The 19,456-nt window shown below is 40.9% G+C and overlaps 1 protein-coding gene across 1 annotated transcript in view; it reads right to left on the bottom strand.

Moving 5' to 3' along the window:
• The window catches only part of Adk (adenosine kinase), a 400,940-nt gene extending 381,494 nt beyond the window's left edge, over positions 1-19,446 (bottom strand). Inside the window, exon 1 of the mRNA XM_021182427.3 lies at positions 19,330-19,446. Coding sequence (XP_021038086.1) covers positions 19,330-19,391 — 62 coding nt within the window. The 5' untranslated portion in view covers positions 19,392-19,446. The remainder of the gene's footprint in view (positions 1-19,329) is intronic.
• Positions 19,447-19,456: the final 10 nt, after the last annotated feature.

Raw genomic sequence — 19,456 nt, 5'->3', positions numbered from 1 at the left:
CTGATTATCTGCATATTCTTAGGTTATATTTCATTTTAATGTTCCGTTTTAAAATAATCTTTAAATGGAACCTGACAAGTCATTGGAGATTTTAAAGTCACTAATACTTCAGTGATTGAACTTTAATAAAAAGTGTTTAACAAAGTTCTCTCAGGCATATCCACACAAGTGTTTAATTTTCAGTGAAATGGTGCTCAGTGTAAACTATTTAAAAGTACACAACACTACTTCCCAAGCACTCATTAAATCATCAAATATTTACTGTGTGTGGTGCACACCTTTAATCCCAGCACTAGGGAGGCAGAGGCATGTGGATCTCTGAGTTCAGGGTCAGCCTGGTCTATGTAGCAAGTTTCAGGCCAGTCAGGACTACACAGTGAGATCTTGTCTAATACACGTATATACTATACATATATACCTCAGTACACACACACATACATAATAATGTATGTATGCATGTGTATATGTGTCATCTCCACCTCTGTGCTAGACCCTAGATATCCAGCAAAGATAAGCAATTTTCCTCTTGCAGAATTTACATTTCATCTAAAGTGCTACAGATGAATAACCAAATAATAAACAAGAACCACCAAATGATCAAAAAGTTCGGGGCTGGTGAGATGGCTCAGTGGGTAACTTCCGAAGGTCCAGAGTTCAAATCCCAGCAACCACATGGTGGCTCACAACCATCTGTAACGAGATCTGACTCCCTCTTCTGGTGTGTCTGAAGACAGCTACAGTGTACTTACATATAATAAATAAATAAATTTAAAAAAAAAAAGTTCTATATGGGAGGGATATAGGACCTTGTGCTCACAGATACACATTAGGGGAACTAGATATGCTAGACACATGGGGCTGTTCTTTCAAAGGAAGGGATGCATAACTTGTTATTCACACAGAGGCCGAGAGTGGATGTGGTTAACAGCCTGGTGACTATTGCACTATCTATGTGGCCAAGACCACACTGGACCTTCCCACAGACACTTATATCATGAGTCTGTCAATCTATAGAACCTATCTTTATGGAAAGTGTCACATGTAGTCAATCTACATAAACCATCTTTATGGAAATTGTCACATGTAGTCAATCTACATAAACCATCTTTATGGAAATTGTCACATGTAGTCAATCTACAAGTTTACATCAAATTGTGCTGTGCTTAAATGTGCCTAAAATAAACCACTCTAGGTCAGACTACCTGATATTTGAACCAACACAGGCCACTTAGTTGTGCTGCACTGAACTGCATTCCTGCCTCTCATAGACTGTCACTCTGCTAGCCATGGTGGTATTCAGAGAATTACAACCAAGACATCAATGCAGGAAATGCCTTTGCATTGGATCATCAAGGAAGCTCTCTCTCTACCAACGGAGAACTCAGTGACAAGAGCTAGGTGGGGAAGCCCATTCCACACAGGGCAAACCTAAGAGATCTCGACCACACTGTAAAGAAAACCAAATAAAAAGGACATCATCTGGCCTAGAAACATGACAGGAAGCCACTGTCATTTGAACAATGGGAAACTGATTTTACAACAGTTGCCCGGACTTTATATGTGCTGAGTGGAGAAGAGAAGCAGGAAAGCAAAAGATCAGGAGCTGGGTTCAGCAACCTAGGGGACGCATGCAAGTGCTCTGGAGCACAAAGATGAGAAGGGATGTGAAGCAGCTGGATCCGGGAGTCCTTGCTAAAGGACTAGACATGGGAGGATGGAGCTGTAACTCACTGATAAAGACACTGGGAGCTTGGGAGACTACAGTCAGGGCCAGGATCGGAGAGCTAGGAAACACCATTTATTTTCTAGTCTGCCTTGAACCATAATGCTTTCTGTTGTTGTTTTAAGATTTTTAAAATAGTTTAAAGATTTTAAGTATTTTGTCCACATGTATGTAAGCACACTACATGTATGCAGTGCCTGTGAAGGCCAGAAGAGGGCCTAAGAATCCCTGGGAGTGTAGCTACAGCCTATCATAAGCCAGCCTGCAGGTGCTGGGAACTTAGAGTCAGGTTCTCTACATCGTGTGCTCCATCTCTCCAGCCCTGTTCTCTGCTTTCTACCAATTAAATGAAAACGCATACTTTGCCTTGTGTATGCAGTTTCACCAGTACAAGAGCCTAAAGGGGAACAATTCTACTTGACCATCTTCTAGCAGCCTGGGGGGGTAAAATTTGCTGCCTTAATTAATTAATTATTTAATTAATTAATTTACACTACACACAATGCTGTGTATGCTGCAAGTTCCTTCCCACTGGAGTTACAGCCGCCCTGGCAGGAAATGCCTCACTATCACATTTTACAGAAGAAAAAATTCAGAAGCTCAAAGTCGCCAAATTATTTATTTGCCTCTTGTCATACTTCATAGACCAGAAATGCAAGCCATGGCAGATTGACTTCTGAACTGGGGCTAATTACATCCAGGATGGAAAACAGTCTTGTCCCTGGTGTAAGCTCAAGGTGTCCTGACAAGTCTGAGACTTTTATAAATACCCAAGTCTCACACAATTTTACCAAGGAGGCAGAAATCCAGTCTCACACAGCTTTCTAAGTAGGTACAGCTTCGTACAAAATACGTTCACTGCTTTTCTTAGATCTCAGGTTTTGTATTTTCAACCACAGTCTCATTTCTGTATCCACAGGTGGATACACAAACCTAGAACAAAACCCTCTAAGACCTTGATATCCTGGTTCCTAACCCAAAGCTCTTTTCCTTGTACCATGCTAATAGCTCAAATGTATTACAATTTATATCCAGAAGTTTTTCATAAACTCACACATCTCAGAATATGTAAAAGAACAAAAAGCTACAAAGAGGTCATAAAGGAATCAGGAATAGCTCAGAGGAGCTAAGAATGCTTCTCTTTTTCAACTGTATCTTGTTTTCTCTTTCCCTTCCTCATTCACAAATCTATTTCCCCCTTCTGTTTCTTTTTTCCTAAGTTTATGACGCAGAGTAAAAATGAAATTTTAGGGGCTGGAGAGATGGCTCAACGGTTAAACACACTGACTGCTCTTCCGAAGATCCTGAGTTCAAACTCCAGCAACCATATGATGGCTCACAATCATCTGTAATGAGATCTGATGCCCTCTTCTGGGGTGTCTGAAGACAGCTACAGTGTGCTTACATATAATAAATAAATCTTTTTAAAAATGAAAAAAATGAAATTTTAGGATATTTTAAATACTATTTAAAGAAATTTTGCAATCATACTTTAAAAAATAAGCTACCTGGGAAAAGCTGAAGAGATGGCTGAGCATTTAAGAACACTGTATGTTCTTCCAGAGGACCCAGGTTCAGTTCCCAGCACCCACACTATGGCTCACAGCCATCTGTAACTCCAGTTCTAGGGTACCAAATGCTTTCTTCTGGCCTCTGTGAGCACCAATACCCACAACAGGCATGTAGAAATGCATGCAGGCAAAACACTCATATATATATATAAAAAAAATGTTAAATAAGCTACCTGAAATTTTAACAATTCTTCATACAGGTTACTTTTTATTTGTTTTCTGTTGTTGTTGATGTTGTTGTTGATGTTGTTTGCTTTATGATATTTTGAAACAGTGTCTCACTATGTAGCCTTAACTGCCCTGGCACTTACCATATAATCAGCCTGATCTCAGCTCATAAAGATCTTCTTACCTCTGCATCCTGACTGCTGGGTTAAAAGTATGGCACTATTTTTTTATTTATTTTCCATTTTTGGTGTTTATTATGTGTATGGACTCACAGGGGCTCTCTGTCTACCATGGGGGTCATAGAGAATGGACTCAGGTCATAAGCTTAGTGGCAAGCACCTATACCTGCTAAGCCATTACACCAGTCCTATTTGTTAGTTTGGTTTTTTTTGTTTGTTTGTTTTTTTAAAGACAGGTGTTGCTAATGTAGCCCAGGTTGATTTAAAACTTCAGTCCTCCTGCCTCAGCTTGCTGTGTGCTAGAGATTCACCAATATTGAAGCGGAAAGCTTGGGCTTATCTTGGTTTCTTGTTTTGTTTTGTTTTGTTTTTCTTTTAACAGCTCATGGCTCAAGGCTATTTGTTACAGTGGGTCATTTCTAAAGCAAAGATTTTTCATCTCTGCTGTTTTGATAGGATTTTAAATTATTAACAGCATTAACAGATTATCAGCTTCTTAGAAGATTACTAGTAATTGTTCCCTGTATAAGACAGGAACACTGGCTAAAGCAAAAGCCTGTTTAATGTTTTAATCCTAAACACCACTGTTGACTGTTGTTTTAGATCTCAAAATTGTGGATAACTGATAAAAATATTATAATAAGGCATAGTGCCGGCTAAGTCCAGTACAGAAATGTAATGTATGATTACAGGCACAGTGTTCTGCATTTTTATCCTGTAAAGGTTTTACTTGATGTTTTATGTGTGCTTTTGCACAAGCATGCCCACAGGTGTAGACAGGTATTTGCTGATGCCCACGGAGACCACAAGAGGCACCTTTGCCGCTGCAGGTGCTGGCAACCAAACTAGAGTCCTCTGAAAGACCTGTAAGCACTGGTAACTGCTGCGCCCTCTCTCCGGCCTCCATCCCACGTTATTCTGACAACCAATAATACTAAAAAGATAACACTCAAATTATTAGGATCAAGGAAAAGTACAAAATATCTAAAACAAACTTAAACTCATCAAAAGTTATTCTCTTACCTGGGACATTTTAACAAGAAAGCACAAGCAACATTGGCTTTTCCAAGTTGTCAATTAGAATATACAAGCTGCTCAAAACTCAAACTCAGTGAGTTAAGCCATTGGTGAAACATACCATTAAGTGTATGCCACAGAGAATATTTATTCCTGGGTGGAAACACTATATCTGCAGATCTGAGATGGCTCAGCAGATGAAGGCATGTGTGCGGAGCATCATAACTGGGTTCAATCCCCAGGACCCAGAAGGTAGGAGAACCAATTTCCAGCAAGTTGTCCTTTGACCTCAGCAAACATGTAATGTGGCACAGAGGGGTACACATATTCAAATGTAAAACAAAAACAAACCAGTAAAATAATTTAAACTTCATGTGTAAAAGAAAACTGGAAAGTCAAAAGTTTAAAGCTGATTACAAATCACACTCTTTAAATAGTGTGTGTACCTACTGCATACAGAAGTCACTTTAAGAGCTTCTAATTTGTAGCTTTGTACTGTAATATACATAGTAAGGAAGGATGAGTCGGAGGCCCTGAGTGTGAGATGGGCTCTCACTATGAACTTTGTTTGTTTGTTTGTTTGGTTGGTTGGTTGGTTTCTGGGTTGGTTGTTTTTTTTTTTTTGGGGGGGGGGGGGCGAGGGGAGGGGTGCTCCAGACAGTTTCTCTGTGTAGCCTTGGCTGTCCTGGAACTCACTCTGTAGACCAGGCTTGCATGGAGGAATGCCTGACTTTTGGATTTATTCCTCAACTAAGAGCAGCTTAGATGATGTCAGAAGCACCAATAAGAAAATGTAAACAGAAAGTCATTATCATTTTCTTTAAACATGTCATTTTCATCTATAATAAAATCCAAAGAAAACCAATGCCTCATTTGTTTCAGAGTATATTACAATGGGAAGTTAAAAGTTGTGGGACCAAATCTCACCTCTGATATTTAGTAACTATTAAACTGCCATTTTCCCTAGAGAAATAAATTAACCTCTTTGGACTTCAATTCTCACAACAGTGTGAAACAAATACCAGACTCCATCTTTGTAAGTACCTCACCAAGCACTGACAATCTGGAGTCTAAAACGTGTCTGGTGAGTTTCCAATAAAACTATAAGCACTATAAAACTCTGAATCACCATTTCCAGACTTATCTGGCTCATCCTAAGGACTGTGATTGCTTTCACAGTCACAGCCAAGATTTGCAGGAAATACCAGCTGGAGGAGGGAGCACTTACAACTGCTCTAGGAATCTGCACTCAGCCCTCTCCCTACCCTTCTCCAGATCCCATCCCCTCCAGGCTTTCCAAGCAGTCCTAGGGGAATAAGTGTGAGAGAATGTGTATTAATCTAATTTAAAGAAGCAACATAATGCCCAAAGAGAGGCATGTAACTTCCCAGCACTTGGGAGGCAGTGTTAAAAAGGCTCTAAATTCAAGGCCGGCCTGGTCTCCTAAGAACTTACAGGCAAGCCAGGGAAACACAGTAAGGACTCATGTCTGAAGGAGAATTGTTAAAAAGGCAAGATAACGGCAAACAAGGAAACAGTTAAATACCCCCACATCCGACTTGATATTTAAAAGATGCCATCACGTCTTCTCCAGAATGCAGGCAAGCTTCACAAAGAACTATAGTCAAAGGGGTCAGAAGTGTGTGAAGGGATGCGGCACCGTCAGGGAAAGGAATGATGGTGCCAGCTCCTTGTCTGTGAGCACAGAAACCTACTTACTACAAAGCATCCTTCAGCTAGGGTGGTTGGTGGTAAACCCAACCTGCAGCACCTGAGAGGCTAAGAAGGAGTATCCCTGCAAATTCAAAGCCAACCTGGGCCACACTAGGAGCTCAAAACTACCCTTGGCCACCTGGAAAGACCCTGTCTCAAGTAAACAAACAAACAAAAAACAGATGGAGCCCAATCCCAGGACCCATACACTAGGAGAGAACTGATTCCCACAAGTTATCCTCGGACCTCCACACACGTGCTATAGTGTGCGTACACACACAATGCGTACACACACACACACACACACACACATCAATCTCTATCTCTCTCCCATTCTCTCTCTCTCCCATCCTCTCTCTCTCTCTCCCTCTCTCTCATTTAATTAGAAAGAGAAAAGAAATCCTTAGGATATTCAAACATAGGAATGAACTCATCCACACTCATACAATGATTCATTGTATCATCTAGGAAACCTATTCCCCTATCCACCCATTAAAAAAGAGACAAATCACTTCCTTTGTGTTACTTAAAATACTATTTAATTCTAAGCATTTAGTACTCACTGGATGTAATAACAAACCTGTGCTTTAATAGCAGCTCAAATCTAAACAATCCAATTATAGATATATTTACAAGAGGGTTAAGTAACAGACAAGTCCAAGTGGAATTTGTTAATGTATGCTTTAATGGGCCTTCACATGCTATCCCAAACCTAAAATACACTAACCAGTTCATTGTGAGTGTGTCAAAACAGAGACTTAGTCACAAGTAGAAGGCTGCTTTACCTTTATGACATAACAGCTTAAACTTCAACTATACTAAGAACTAAAATTGATAAGATCTCAGCTGTGCTGAGGAAAAGCAATCTTGAAAACTGTTTTAAAAGGACTTAAGACTTCTTTAATCATGGCTCTAGGCCAAGAATGTGTTCAAATCTCTAATGTGGTTAACTTCAAAGACAGCACACGAGCACTGTTTATTTGTCAAAGAGATAGATAACTTTCTTGTATTGCAATGCAATGGTTGTTTACCCCAGCTCTGGAGCTCAGGGAATTAAATGTTTATTTTGCTATATATATCAAGCTTAAAGAAATTTGAGAAAACTTTAGACATCTGTATTAATCCCTCTACAATATTCTATTGGCAAGTGATACCTTCTGGGTGAGTTATTAGACTCAAACGTTTTTTTAAAATTAAAATACTAATAAACTTCCTCAGAAGGCCAACCATGTCATTAACTCACAAGTTGCCAGCATACTGCAATACACAGCACCCTGAGTCACTGGCCTTCCCTGCTTTCAGACTCTCATGACACTGCAAATAAACCCAGGGGAAGAGAGTCACCATTTCAACAGATAACTAAAATATTGTATGAAGAGTCACTCGTCAGAAAATCCACTCCTCTACCAAACAAGCAACTCTAATATATTTTAAAAGAGAGAGAGAGAGAAAGAGAGAGAGAGAGAGAGAGAGAGAGAGAGAGAGAGAGAGAGAGAGAAAGAAAGAAAGAAAGAAAGAAAGAAAGAAAGAAAGAAAGAAAGAAAGAAAGAAAGAAAGAGAAAACAATAACCACTGGGCCTTAATAAAGTTACTGTCTATATAGGGGATGCAGGTATGTGTGGAGGGAATTTTCTCTATGGACAAATGCAGTCAACAGCTCATTAGTTTCAAAACAAACCAGGAATTCCTAGAATCTAGAAATGAATTTCTTAGCTATAATGCCTTCTATGATCAGACTGATTTTGTACATCAGCTTATTCCATGTAGCAAAGAAGGTAAAAGGTCATGGAACCATCAAGTATTTTAAGGTTCTATCTACTGCCAAAGAGGTGCGAATTTGAAACTAATACAAAAATCCATTCTCTGTCACCAAATGCTACAAAAAAAAAGCTTAAATGTTGTTTTTGTTTAATTGTTTATTTATCGGATGTAAATATGTAGCCTTGGCTAACTCTGAGTTCAGTACCTGCAACCAACATAACAGAACCAATTTCTAAAACTTGTCGTCTGCCATCTACACACACTCGTGGAAGAGGGATTAAAAAGGTTTTAAGAATTCATTAATTCAACAAAACCCACATCTAGTTAAACTGCAGCACAAGGAGCATTAGGAGGGCTCAGGGCTGCTCCTCTAGTCTACTGACTTCAATAAAACACACAGATACTGCACACAGCAATAAAGCTCAGGACAACGTGCATACACCAGAGGAGCCCTGTGCAAGCTGAGTAGGAAAGTCATAGACACTGGGCCTTAAAGAATGAGGCTTCTTGTTTAAATTGGCTGATCTGCAGGGCTGTCTTAAGTATCTTCTTTATGTGCTATACTATATAAAGTTTTTCTCTTGCTCTAAGGATCACACACCACCTCACTCTACTCTCTACAAGGTCCTGGTAGCAGTGGCTATACTGCTATGCTAGCTCACTTAAGACTAACTCCTGCTTCCCCCGCATATATGAACACCACCCCCACTGACTGGCTCCCCACATACACTAGCACAGTAACTCCCACCCCCACCCAGATGGTCTGTGGGAGGAAGTTAGAGTGTATCCAAAGATAACCAAATATTTACAAGTGTTACATCTTCTTGATAAAGTGTTGCCTTTATTAGTATGCAGTGCCCCTCCCCCCTTTATCTCTCTAATTAGTTTGGCTTAAAGTTCACTTTAGCAACTGTAAGGGCAGCTATGTCTGCTCTTTTACAGCTTCCATTTGCTTGGCAGTTGTTGTTTTTTTTTGTTTGTTTTGTTTTTTTTTTGTTTTTGTTTTTTTTTTTTCCATTCTTTGATATTTAGTTTTTTGAGATCTTTGCTAGCTTTCTTTTCCCTTGAAGACAACATTTACTTGGTTCCTTCTTTTTAATCCAATCCATTAGTCTACATCTTTTTTAATGGTAAGATGAGGCCATTTCCATTACACTTAAAATGATTACAGAAAGGCTGTTTGCTGTTCCCTATAAACTGCTAATGCTGTTCTGGTTTGCTACTTGGTGGTATTTCTTTTTGTTCCTTCCACACTACTTTGGAGATTTTCCCAGGTCTAGTTTCCTTTCCTGAAGTGTCCACTTCTTGTACTCAGGTGGAGGAGGCCATCTTGCCATGACACAAGTCAAATTTTAAAGAGCTCATCCTTGGCTACATAGTAAGTTCAAGGCTAGCCTTGGCTACAGGAAACAAAATAGCAACTAACTTATAAAAAAAAAAAATCATTGAACCTGCAGAAATTCAAACACTCCACAAGTGACTACTCACTTTTCCTTTCTCAAATACAGGAAACCATGTGTGTTTAGAATTCAGAATGTTACCGATCTTAGGAAGGCTGGCACTGACAAATTTTATAAAGTGCCCTAGAGGGATTCATGTAGTGTGCCATTTAACATATACTTTTTACAGTTACAAAGCAAAAAGTATACACTTGCTTCAGATAGCTACTACAGAGAGCTTCATATTAGTTTGTCTCACTGCTAAAATGATTCATTTCTAATGCACTGGTTATTTTAATGTCAACTTAATGCAAGCTGAAGTCATCAGGAAGGAGAGAGGCTCACTTAAGATAATGACCCCATAAAATGAAGCTGTGGGCAAGCCTGTGGGCATTTTCTTAATTATCAAATGATGATGAGGTAGGGCTGGACCATTGTGGGTGGTGCCATCCCTGGGCTAGTGGTCCTGGGTTCTATAAGAAAGCAGGCTGAGCAAGCCATGAGAGCAAGCCAGTAAACAGCACTCCTCCATGGCCTCTGTATCAGCGCCAGTCTCTAGGTTCCCACCAGGTTTGAATGCCTGCCCTGACTTCCTTGAATAATGTACAGTGATGCAGAAACATAACACAAATAACCTCTTTCCTTCTCAAGACGTTTCGGTACAGCAATGGGAACCCTAAGTGACTACGACACCCAACTTTACATTTTTCTGCTAGTTTCCAGAGCTTTGGGATTTCAGAAACACGAATCAAAAGATTACAGCCTACAATAAAGTCACAATTACTCTGTTTCAGATATAATTGGTGTCGCCAGTATGGTACACCATACTGTAATGGTGATATTTAGCCATTCAGCACCTTGCCAAATATGTATTTAGTGAACATCAAATTCTCCAGGATAAACTCCAGAGCCCTAATCGGTATGTTTGATGGCTGATCTAGACTATCAAGCTGACTGCATCTGTAATCAACTAAAACCCAAGCAGCTGGGCAATCTGTGGGGAATTTTCTTATTGGATCATTTGAGAAAGCCACGCCTCTGCTAGCAGGCTATATAAAAGACCACGGACGAAAGAAGCCTTTGTTTTTTGCCTGTTTGTCCTTTTGGTTTTTCGAGACAGGGTTTCTCTGTATAGCCCGGGCTGTCCTGGAACTCACTTTGTAGACCAGGCTGGCCTCGAACTCAGAAATCCGCCTGCCTCTGCCTCCCGAGTGCTGGGATTAAAGGCGTGCGCCACCACACCCGGCTCTTGTCCTCACTCTTGTTGGCAAGTTCAACTGTCTTGTTCCAGAGCCAATCCCACACATGTTAAAATCTAGTTTTTACAGATTGTGACAGGGATTAAAGACTGTCCCAGGATTTCCTTGGGACTCCAACACCAGATTAGGACTTGTGAGACATCATTCGGCCTTGTGGAATGAGCAACTCCCAGAACCTTGGCCTCTGCTGAACTGCTTGGCCTTTACATTTTATGTATTTACTGTTTTCACTCTATCATTTCTGTTCCTTTAGAGAAGTTAACACACATGCATACACACACACACAATCCAACAACCTCACAATTCTTTTACTTAAATATAACTATTATTGTTGGGGATTGGTTCTAATGCTTTGATTAATCTGGCCCCCAAAATCAAGAATCTGTCCATCTAAACACTGAAGCTCCTTGTCTCCAATTGGCTTTTGATCAATCAATAAAAGCCAACAGCCAATGGCTGGGCAGGTAGATTGAGGCTGGACTTTGAGATTGGCATGAGCTAAAAACCAGGAGAGGAAGGAGGCAGAAATCACCATGATGGGAAAGAAGAAAGACTAGACCTAAAGGCCCACTGACATGTGAGAATCAGAGAAGATGTCCACATGGACCACTTCCCCAATTGTGTTTGGGGTAGCAGAGATGAAAAATAGATTTTAAATGATGTTAACTCAGAAGTACCAAAGGGGAGTGTTTACTAGCAACGGGAAGGATTAGAAATGCCCAGCAATTAAGCCAGTCACAACATATCAAAACTAAGCTAATCTCTGTGTGTGTGTTTGGGGGGTTGTCTTTCCCAAATCCAGAGAGCCCCTGGGCAGGTGAGAGAGGCTCATTATGTTGCCCAGGCTAACCCCCAACTCCTGTACTCAAGTGATTCTTATGCCTAACCCCTTCAAGTAAGGGTTAGAGTAGAGTGCCACAGCACTATCCAGGTACCACAATTAATTACTAAGATTCCACTTTTTTACACAAGTTAATATAATTGGAATAGAACATATCTATATTCTTAGTATGTTTTTTGGCTTTGAGGTTTGGAGATTTTTGCTTGTTTGGTTTTTGTCTTTGCCATACTAGCAAAATGAATACCCTCCCAACCAGAGGAATTTGGCTTTTCTTAAAAGTCAATACATACCGAACACTTTACCACACTTCATATCACTTTTTTTAACTTCCAATACATATAAATTGGTACCTTTCCTATTTATATTCCTATTCTAATATTTCTTTTTTTTTATCTTGTTTGAGACAGTATTTTATTTAGCCTAGGATAGTCCATATTATATAGCTGAGGATCACCTTGATTTCTTTTTGTTTGGTTATTCTTTAAAACAAACAAACAAACAAAAAAAAAGATAGGGTCTCACTGAATATCATTAGCTGGCCCAGACATCTCTATGTAAACCAGCCTGGCCTCAAAATCACAGAGGTCCACCTGGCTCGGTATGGTTCCACCCTGGGCTGGGATTAAATTGTGCACTATCACATTCAGTGTCTTGATATCCTCCTTCCACTCCCAAGTCTCCTCTGACACCTCTCTTCATCAAGCTGGAGATAAGCAGACCCGATCTGAACCCCATGCCCTAGGCCCAGTTCTTTTATCTCTGAGCTACACCTCCACTCCAAAGCTGTGCTCCAGGTCACTCACATTCCTCTCAAAACCATCTCTTCTGAATCTCGTTTTCATGTGTGGGTTTATTTCTAAGAACTCCATCTCTAAACCCATCTCTTTCATGTTTACATATTTCTTATTCATAACATCTTGTTTGGTTTTTGATGACCACTTCTGTTTCAAGACATCTTTAAAATAGTCATTTTGAAATCACTGTAATATTTCCATTAGATTCTTAGTGGATTTATCTCCTGGTGGCTGTGCCAATTTTCCAAGGGTCTTCCTTCTTCCCATGACTTTAGACCTTCTCCTTCTTCTTCCAGCAATTTTGAGACAGGTGACCACAGTTACAGAGCCCATGACCTCCAAGCTCAGTACTCAGTACTAGGTGACACTAAGGGAATTTACAATTCCTGATGATGAGCCATCTGGCAGTGGGGCCAGGTTCACAGCTTTTTAAAGCAACAGTAGAGAGCAGATGAGCTCAGCTTTCTCTCAGACAACCACAATCTGGGTCCTTGTTTCACCCAGGGCATTTGGCTCCGGATCCCCGGCCAAATTATTTCCACCAGTTCCTAAAACCGACAGTATAAATCTACATTTCATCCCTGCCGTTATTCTTTGGGGATGTTTATCTTTTTTAATTTTAGGGGGCCTGTTTGTTTTTAAGGGTTCCATGCGTAGGCCCCTCTGACCAAATTTACTAAATTGCCTAGGCTGGCCCAGACTTATACTCCTCCTGCCTCAGACTCTCTTGTGCTGTTAGGACTTGTATATACCACCAAGCCTACCTCTTGCTATTTCTGTTTCTTTTTAAAATTTACTGATGAAGAATTTGGAATTGAGTACAACATCATCACAAGATAAGCATGAGGACGATGCTAGCAGCTATTCAACATTTGTTTTAGATTTAGTCAACATTTACAATGTTTAATATTTACTTTCTTAATACTTAACAATCTTATGAAGTAGAAACTCTTACTAAATCCATTTATAAATGAAAGAAGAGATGCACAAAGCAAGTAACTATCTTCCCAAGATGATCATCTATTAGCAGCAGGAATCTCACCAAAGGACTTGATTCCAGAACACACACACACACACACCCCGATTATGAGCATTCTGCACACAGACAGGATTTTAATCAAAAAAGGCAAATGGAGCCTTGTTCCAGGATGGCTCAAGCTTACCAGCTTGAATGCCAGTCTTTTGCTAGAGCCCTTTCCATGTTCCTTGAGTTCAAGCATTTCCAGGCCTATGCCTGGATACCTAGGACTAGTCACACAACTTAGTTTACCTCTCTCTCTCTCTCTCTCTCTCTCTCTCTCTCTCTCTCTCTCTCTCCCTCCCTCCCTCCCTCCCTCCCTCCCTCCCTTTCTCCTTCCCTCACTCCTACAACATTTACTGCACCCTGGTACATAAAGCCCAGAAAAGGACCTTATGCAAACTGTCTCTGTAAGAATTTGTTTTCTATTCCTTCATAGCCTAAAGCCTAAAGGATTAAATTGTACATATAAGGGAAACGTTTATAGCTAGAACTGGCCAACTTGACTTTAGGCCACATTAAAAGGTATAGGGTTTGGTAGGGTTTAAAAAGGTGAAGGGTACCTATCAGTCCTACTCCATGCAACAACAAACTTTAATTGACGAGTTATAATGACCAGACATTGCGAAGAACACTAGTGACTTTTCTGGTCGGAAGGTATTTTACTCATTTAATCCTCTTTGCAGGCCACTATAGGAATCACACGCTCATTGTATTAAGATTATCTTTTAGAAAGTTTTCCAAAGGGGGAAATGTGTCTTATAGGACAATCACTAAAGTTCTTCTCTGATTACCTGTGACTTGTTTTGGGTTACGAAGCAATTTTAAGACACAGGATGTACTATGATGTAAGGGACTGAGGAAAAGAAAAATAGAGTATGTAAGTGAAATGCTTAGAACCCAGTGTGTGGGGAAGCTGAAATGGCTGGCCGTTTCCTTGCAAGTAATACCAAAAGACATAACCCCTAAACAATCATTTTTAGAGTGTGTGTGTGTGTGTGTGTGTGTGTGCACGTACAGAAGACAACCTTAGGTATCATTCTTGGGAATGTAGTCAGCCCCCTTTGACACAGTTTCTCAGTGGCCTACAGCTTGCCAATCAGCCTACAGACTGTGTCTTCACCTTCCCAGTGCTGCTTTCCAATAGACGTGCACCACTATACTTGGCATCTTATATGTGTTCTGGTATCAAACTCAGATGCCCCTGCTTACAAGGTAAATGTTTTACCAACTGAACCATCCTTCCCCATACCCTTTGAATAATCTTTAATCATTTATATCAGAAGGAATCACGATAATTGGCTCTTGGGACTCAATCTTTCCTAATACCAAATTCATAGCTTACAAGTAAACTCTAATGATCAAGTAGAGCTGAGTCTACAGTAGGTAAGGCAGAACTTGAAATTGGAGACATAGAATCAATCTACTTAGATTCTTAGAAATTTTCTTCTTAGAAAGCTAAGAAGAAATCTAAGCCAGGGTAAAGTCTAAAGACAAAAGATTAGTAGTGCTACTAACTGATGTGGGGACAACTGCTGAAGGCCAAGATTTAGGACAAGAAATGGACTCGCTTGCATATATGTGATCTTAAAGATCAGCAAGTCACTTAGAGAAACTCAACAGTTAAACCTGGCTTCTGAAGACTGTATGTGGTGGCAGCCTGGAAATCCCAGCACTAGCGAGGTGAAAGCAAAAAAGACTAGAAGTTCAAGGTCATCCTTGGTTCCAAATCAAGCTTAAGGCCAGCCTGGGGTACATGAGATTGTGAGACCTGAGAATTCAGAGATCTCACATATGAAAATGCCCAAAATTGCCAGGCGTGGTGGCACACGCCTTTAATCCCAGCACTCTGGAGGCAGAGGCAGGCAGATTTCTGAGTTTGAGGCCAGTCTGGTCTACAGAGTGAGTTCCAGGACAGCCAGGGCTATACAGAGAAACCCTGTCTTGAAAAACCAAAAAATATAATAAGATAAAATTAAAAATGCCCAAAATGAAGCCTAGACACTTATTACCTTCTACTCCAGTCAGGCTGAGTCATCTCATCTCCCATCCCCAAGAGGCCCTGCCTTCAGAATAATTTCCCTGTAAAGGCAAAGTCCTTACTTCCCACCTGGTTAGCTTCTAGTCAAGTTAATAACGATCACCTTGTATTTTTCACAAGTTCCACTTAGTTCACAGGAGTAGACTAGCACCTGGATCTTACCTTGTTCTTTCTCCATACTCAGTTCCTAGCACAGCGCCTGAAATAGCACATACTTGAAAGACAGACCAAAAGAACAGACTGGGCATGTGTTCAACACTACTTGGAAGATGCTGTGTCTTCTTAGAGGTGACCCCTGAAGCAGTGAGCTTGGCTAAGATTTCCAAAGCAGAGAAAAGGAAATTGAGTAGTTCTTGTGTAAATGTCTGATACTCAGTTTCTTTCTCCTCAAATGAAAACATGGTACAATAATCTGATTCTTTGAAATCTTACAACTTCCAGGCCCTAAAAAGCAAGCAGCTTAACAAATGGTAAAGAATAAGAAAGGCAAAAACTCTTGTCAGATGGGCCCCAAAGCAGTTTCTCACTCTCAACAATCCTGACAGTTTTAGCCTGACAATCTCTATCACAGAGGGATTTCTGTTAAGATGCCCAGAAACACCATTACACATTAGTAGGAGCATCATGATGGGAGACCAAACAAGGAAATCTCTATAGCTGTCAGATGTTGTGGTCTACAAAGGGACTCACTATATAACCTTGGTTGACCCGAGCCTGCCTCTGTGTCCAAACTGCAGGGATTAAAGACATGGGCCACCATGCCAGCTTTTTGCTTGTTTTAAATCACATTTAGTTGTTTGTTTATTGTCTGTGGGCATTGTGGGCATGCATAAGTGCATACCAAATGGGCTGTCTTAGTAAGGGTTCATTGTTGTGAAGAGACACCATGAGGACAGCAACTCTTTTTTTTTTTTTTTTTTTTTTTTTTTCGAGACAGGGTTTATCTGTGTAACTCTGGCTGTCCTGGAACTTTGTAGACCAGGCTGGCCTTGAACTCAGAAATCCACCTGCCTCTGCCTCCCAAGTGCTGGGATTAAAGGCGTGTGCCACCACGCCCAGCCGAGGACGGCAACTCTTATAAAGGAAACATTTAATTGGGGCTGGGTTTCGGAGGTTTAGTCCATTATCCTCATGGTGGGAAGCATGATGGTGTACAGGCGGGCACAGTGCTGGAGAAGGAGCTGAGAGTCCTATTCTTGATCCATAGGTGACAGAAGAATACTACTGCACTATGCCTAGCTTGAGCATATGTGAGACCTGAAAGCCCGATTCCATAGTGACACACTTCTTCCCACAAAGCCAGACCTACGCCAACGAGGCCACACCTCCTCGCAGCGCTACTTATTATGGGCCTAGCATTCAAACACCTAAATCCATGGGGGCCATTCCTATTCAAAGCACCACATGGGTCCTGGATCTGGATTAACACAGGTCGTTAGGCTTGGCAGCAAGCACTTTTACTCTCTGAGCCATCTCACCAGCATCTTTAAACTTTACTCCACTCCCCTACTCCACCAAAATTATCACCAAGTTTTGCCAAATGTTTCTTCTAAGATAAAATTCCCCCAGTTAAAAATCACTTCCTAGGCTGGATGGATGGCTCAATGGTTAAGAGCAAACTGCTCTTTGAGAAGAGCTGATTGGGTTCCCAGCACCCACATCAGATGGCTCATAACTGATTCTCTTTAACTCTAGATCCAGGGCATACAAAGCCCTCTTCTGGCATACATGTGACACACATTCACACAAACACACACATATACATAAAAATAAGAACTATTTCCCTAAAGATAACTGACAACTCACAAATTCCTAAATTCTTTTCGTAATATCTATAAATGCTTTTTACTAATTTACATGTTCTCCACTGACGGATTCTATACATTAAACTGTGCCTACAATTTATGCTGTTTTCTCTCACAGTTAAACAAAATTGGTAGAAATCTCTTAACTGCCAGGAAAATCATAGAGTAATTCAGCCGAAATGCATTATCATTCAGCAATCCTGAAAGGTAAACTAACAAAGGGAGGAACAGTCTACTCAAAGGGCTCTGCATAAAATTAAAGAACATTGTCCATACAGTCAAAAATCTTTTAACTTCACCTGTGCAGAAAGCAATAGGTTAGCATTATGGAAAGTGAATTTTATTCCTCTAAATTATCTACAATTTTAAATAGACAGATATGTATATGGCTCTTTCATTTTTGGTAAAATTGAGATAATTATAGAAATGGTCTTATCAGGCTGGTTTGGATTTGAGTTAAAATATGTAGAATGCAGAACAGCACCTGGCATATACATATCTAAGTATTAGTCATTACCATGGATAATTTTTAGAAATGCATACTCGAATAGAAGCATGTCTTGGATGTTGTGTAAACACACTAGAACCAAATAATAAACTTGAATCCTGATGCCCAGGGTTCGAATTTTCCTTCCTTAAATGTTTTCTTTGAGCTTCAATATCCTCACCTGTAAAATAAGATTAATCCCTGCATTTCTTTCATGGAGGCTTCTTTATACCATTACTTCAGATGGTAAGCACTGTTAAAATGGATCATCATAATATATAAAGTATCATTTTTATTAAAAGAAAATCTAAGAGGACAGTATCTGTTTATTCAGTGGGCCGGGGCAGAGGACAACAGAAGAACAGAACAGGTTCACTGCGTCCACCACGTGGGTCCTGGAGTCTGACTGAACTCAGGTCATCCGACTTGGCAGCAAATGCCTTTATCTCTGAGCCATCTCACTGACCCAGATCATCTAAAATTTAAAATAAAACATCCTCAGTTTTTAGGTTGGGTTTTGTTTTTTTTTTTTTTAATGTTTTACGTTTGTGGTATTAGACATGCACAATAACCTTCTAAGAATAATAGCCACTAAATAAAGCCACTAGGAGGGATCTGCTCAGACCCATTCCACCAAGGACATGATTTGGGACCCCCCAACTTCCCTTTTCAGTTGTGAATCAATTCTCCTTTTGAACATGGAAAAGATATGCTGAAATAAATGGAATTTGCCTTGTATAATCAGTAACAGGCCCACGGTTTTAAATCAGTTTGATGCGTCTATTTTTAGGTAGCAAAATCAACTGCCTTCCAATGAGCACTTCAAAGTCATCAGACACTGAGCGCGCTGGACTTTATACTTATTAGGAAGAAATTTAAAAAAAAAAAAAAAACGGCTTTTTGTAAATGAAAGTTGCAACATCAATTGTGCGTCAGGTGTTGGGAGAGAGAGCTCTCCGCTCCTGCCAAATATGCAAAGGGAAAAAAAAGAAAAACAAACAAAAACTTTCCTAACCAATTAGCCTGAGGTTACTTGGGGTCCCATGTAGGGAGGGGGTCTCCAAAGATGATTTCAGAAAGCTGACGGAAAACTCAAAACGCTCTTCTGCAACGCCTTCTGAAGAATTCCGAGAATGTTATCTTTTACCAGGGTCCAGGAGGCGCCCGGCGCCTTCCCGCTAAATACCCTAGGAAAGGATGCAGCTCCAGATAGGTCCTTTGGGGTCGCGCTAGCGCGGCCCGCGAGGACTAGCACGTGGCGCCGGAGGAAGGCTCGGCCCCCGGGCCAGCAGCTCTGATTGGTCAGTGGCTGCCAGGGCCGAGAATGCACCTGAGCAGAGTCCAGGACAAGAGGGCACGGAGGGGAGCAGCAGCTACGCGGGCAACTCCCCGAGCTGCAGGTCCAGCGCGCTGACCCCACGAACGCAGCCACCAACCAGCTGCGCCAGCCCACGTGGGCCTTGGCTCACTGCGAGTGCCGTCTCCCTCCTCCCCCACGTAGGGCAGCTCTCACCTCAGCGCTTGTGGCGCTTCCACCTTGAGCTTTTTGGGCTTCGGCTCGTCCGCAGCTGCCATCTTCACACTCTCACCGTAGTTTGGCTCTGCCGCGCGTCCCGCCCCTCAGTCCGGTGGCCCCGCCC

The sequence above is a fragment of the Mus caroli genome, unplaced genomic scaffold, assembly GCF_978045245.1.
Source record: "Mus caroli unplaced genomic scaffold, Mus_caroli_1 scaffold_12, whole genome shotgun sequence".
NCBI lineage: Eukaryota > Metazoa > Chordata > Mammalia > Rodentia > Muridae > Mus > Mus caroli.
The sequence above is the reverse complement of the archived record's forward strand: the minus strand, read 5'-3'. Positions and strand labels throughout refer to the sequence as shown.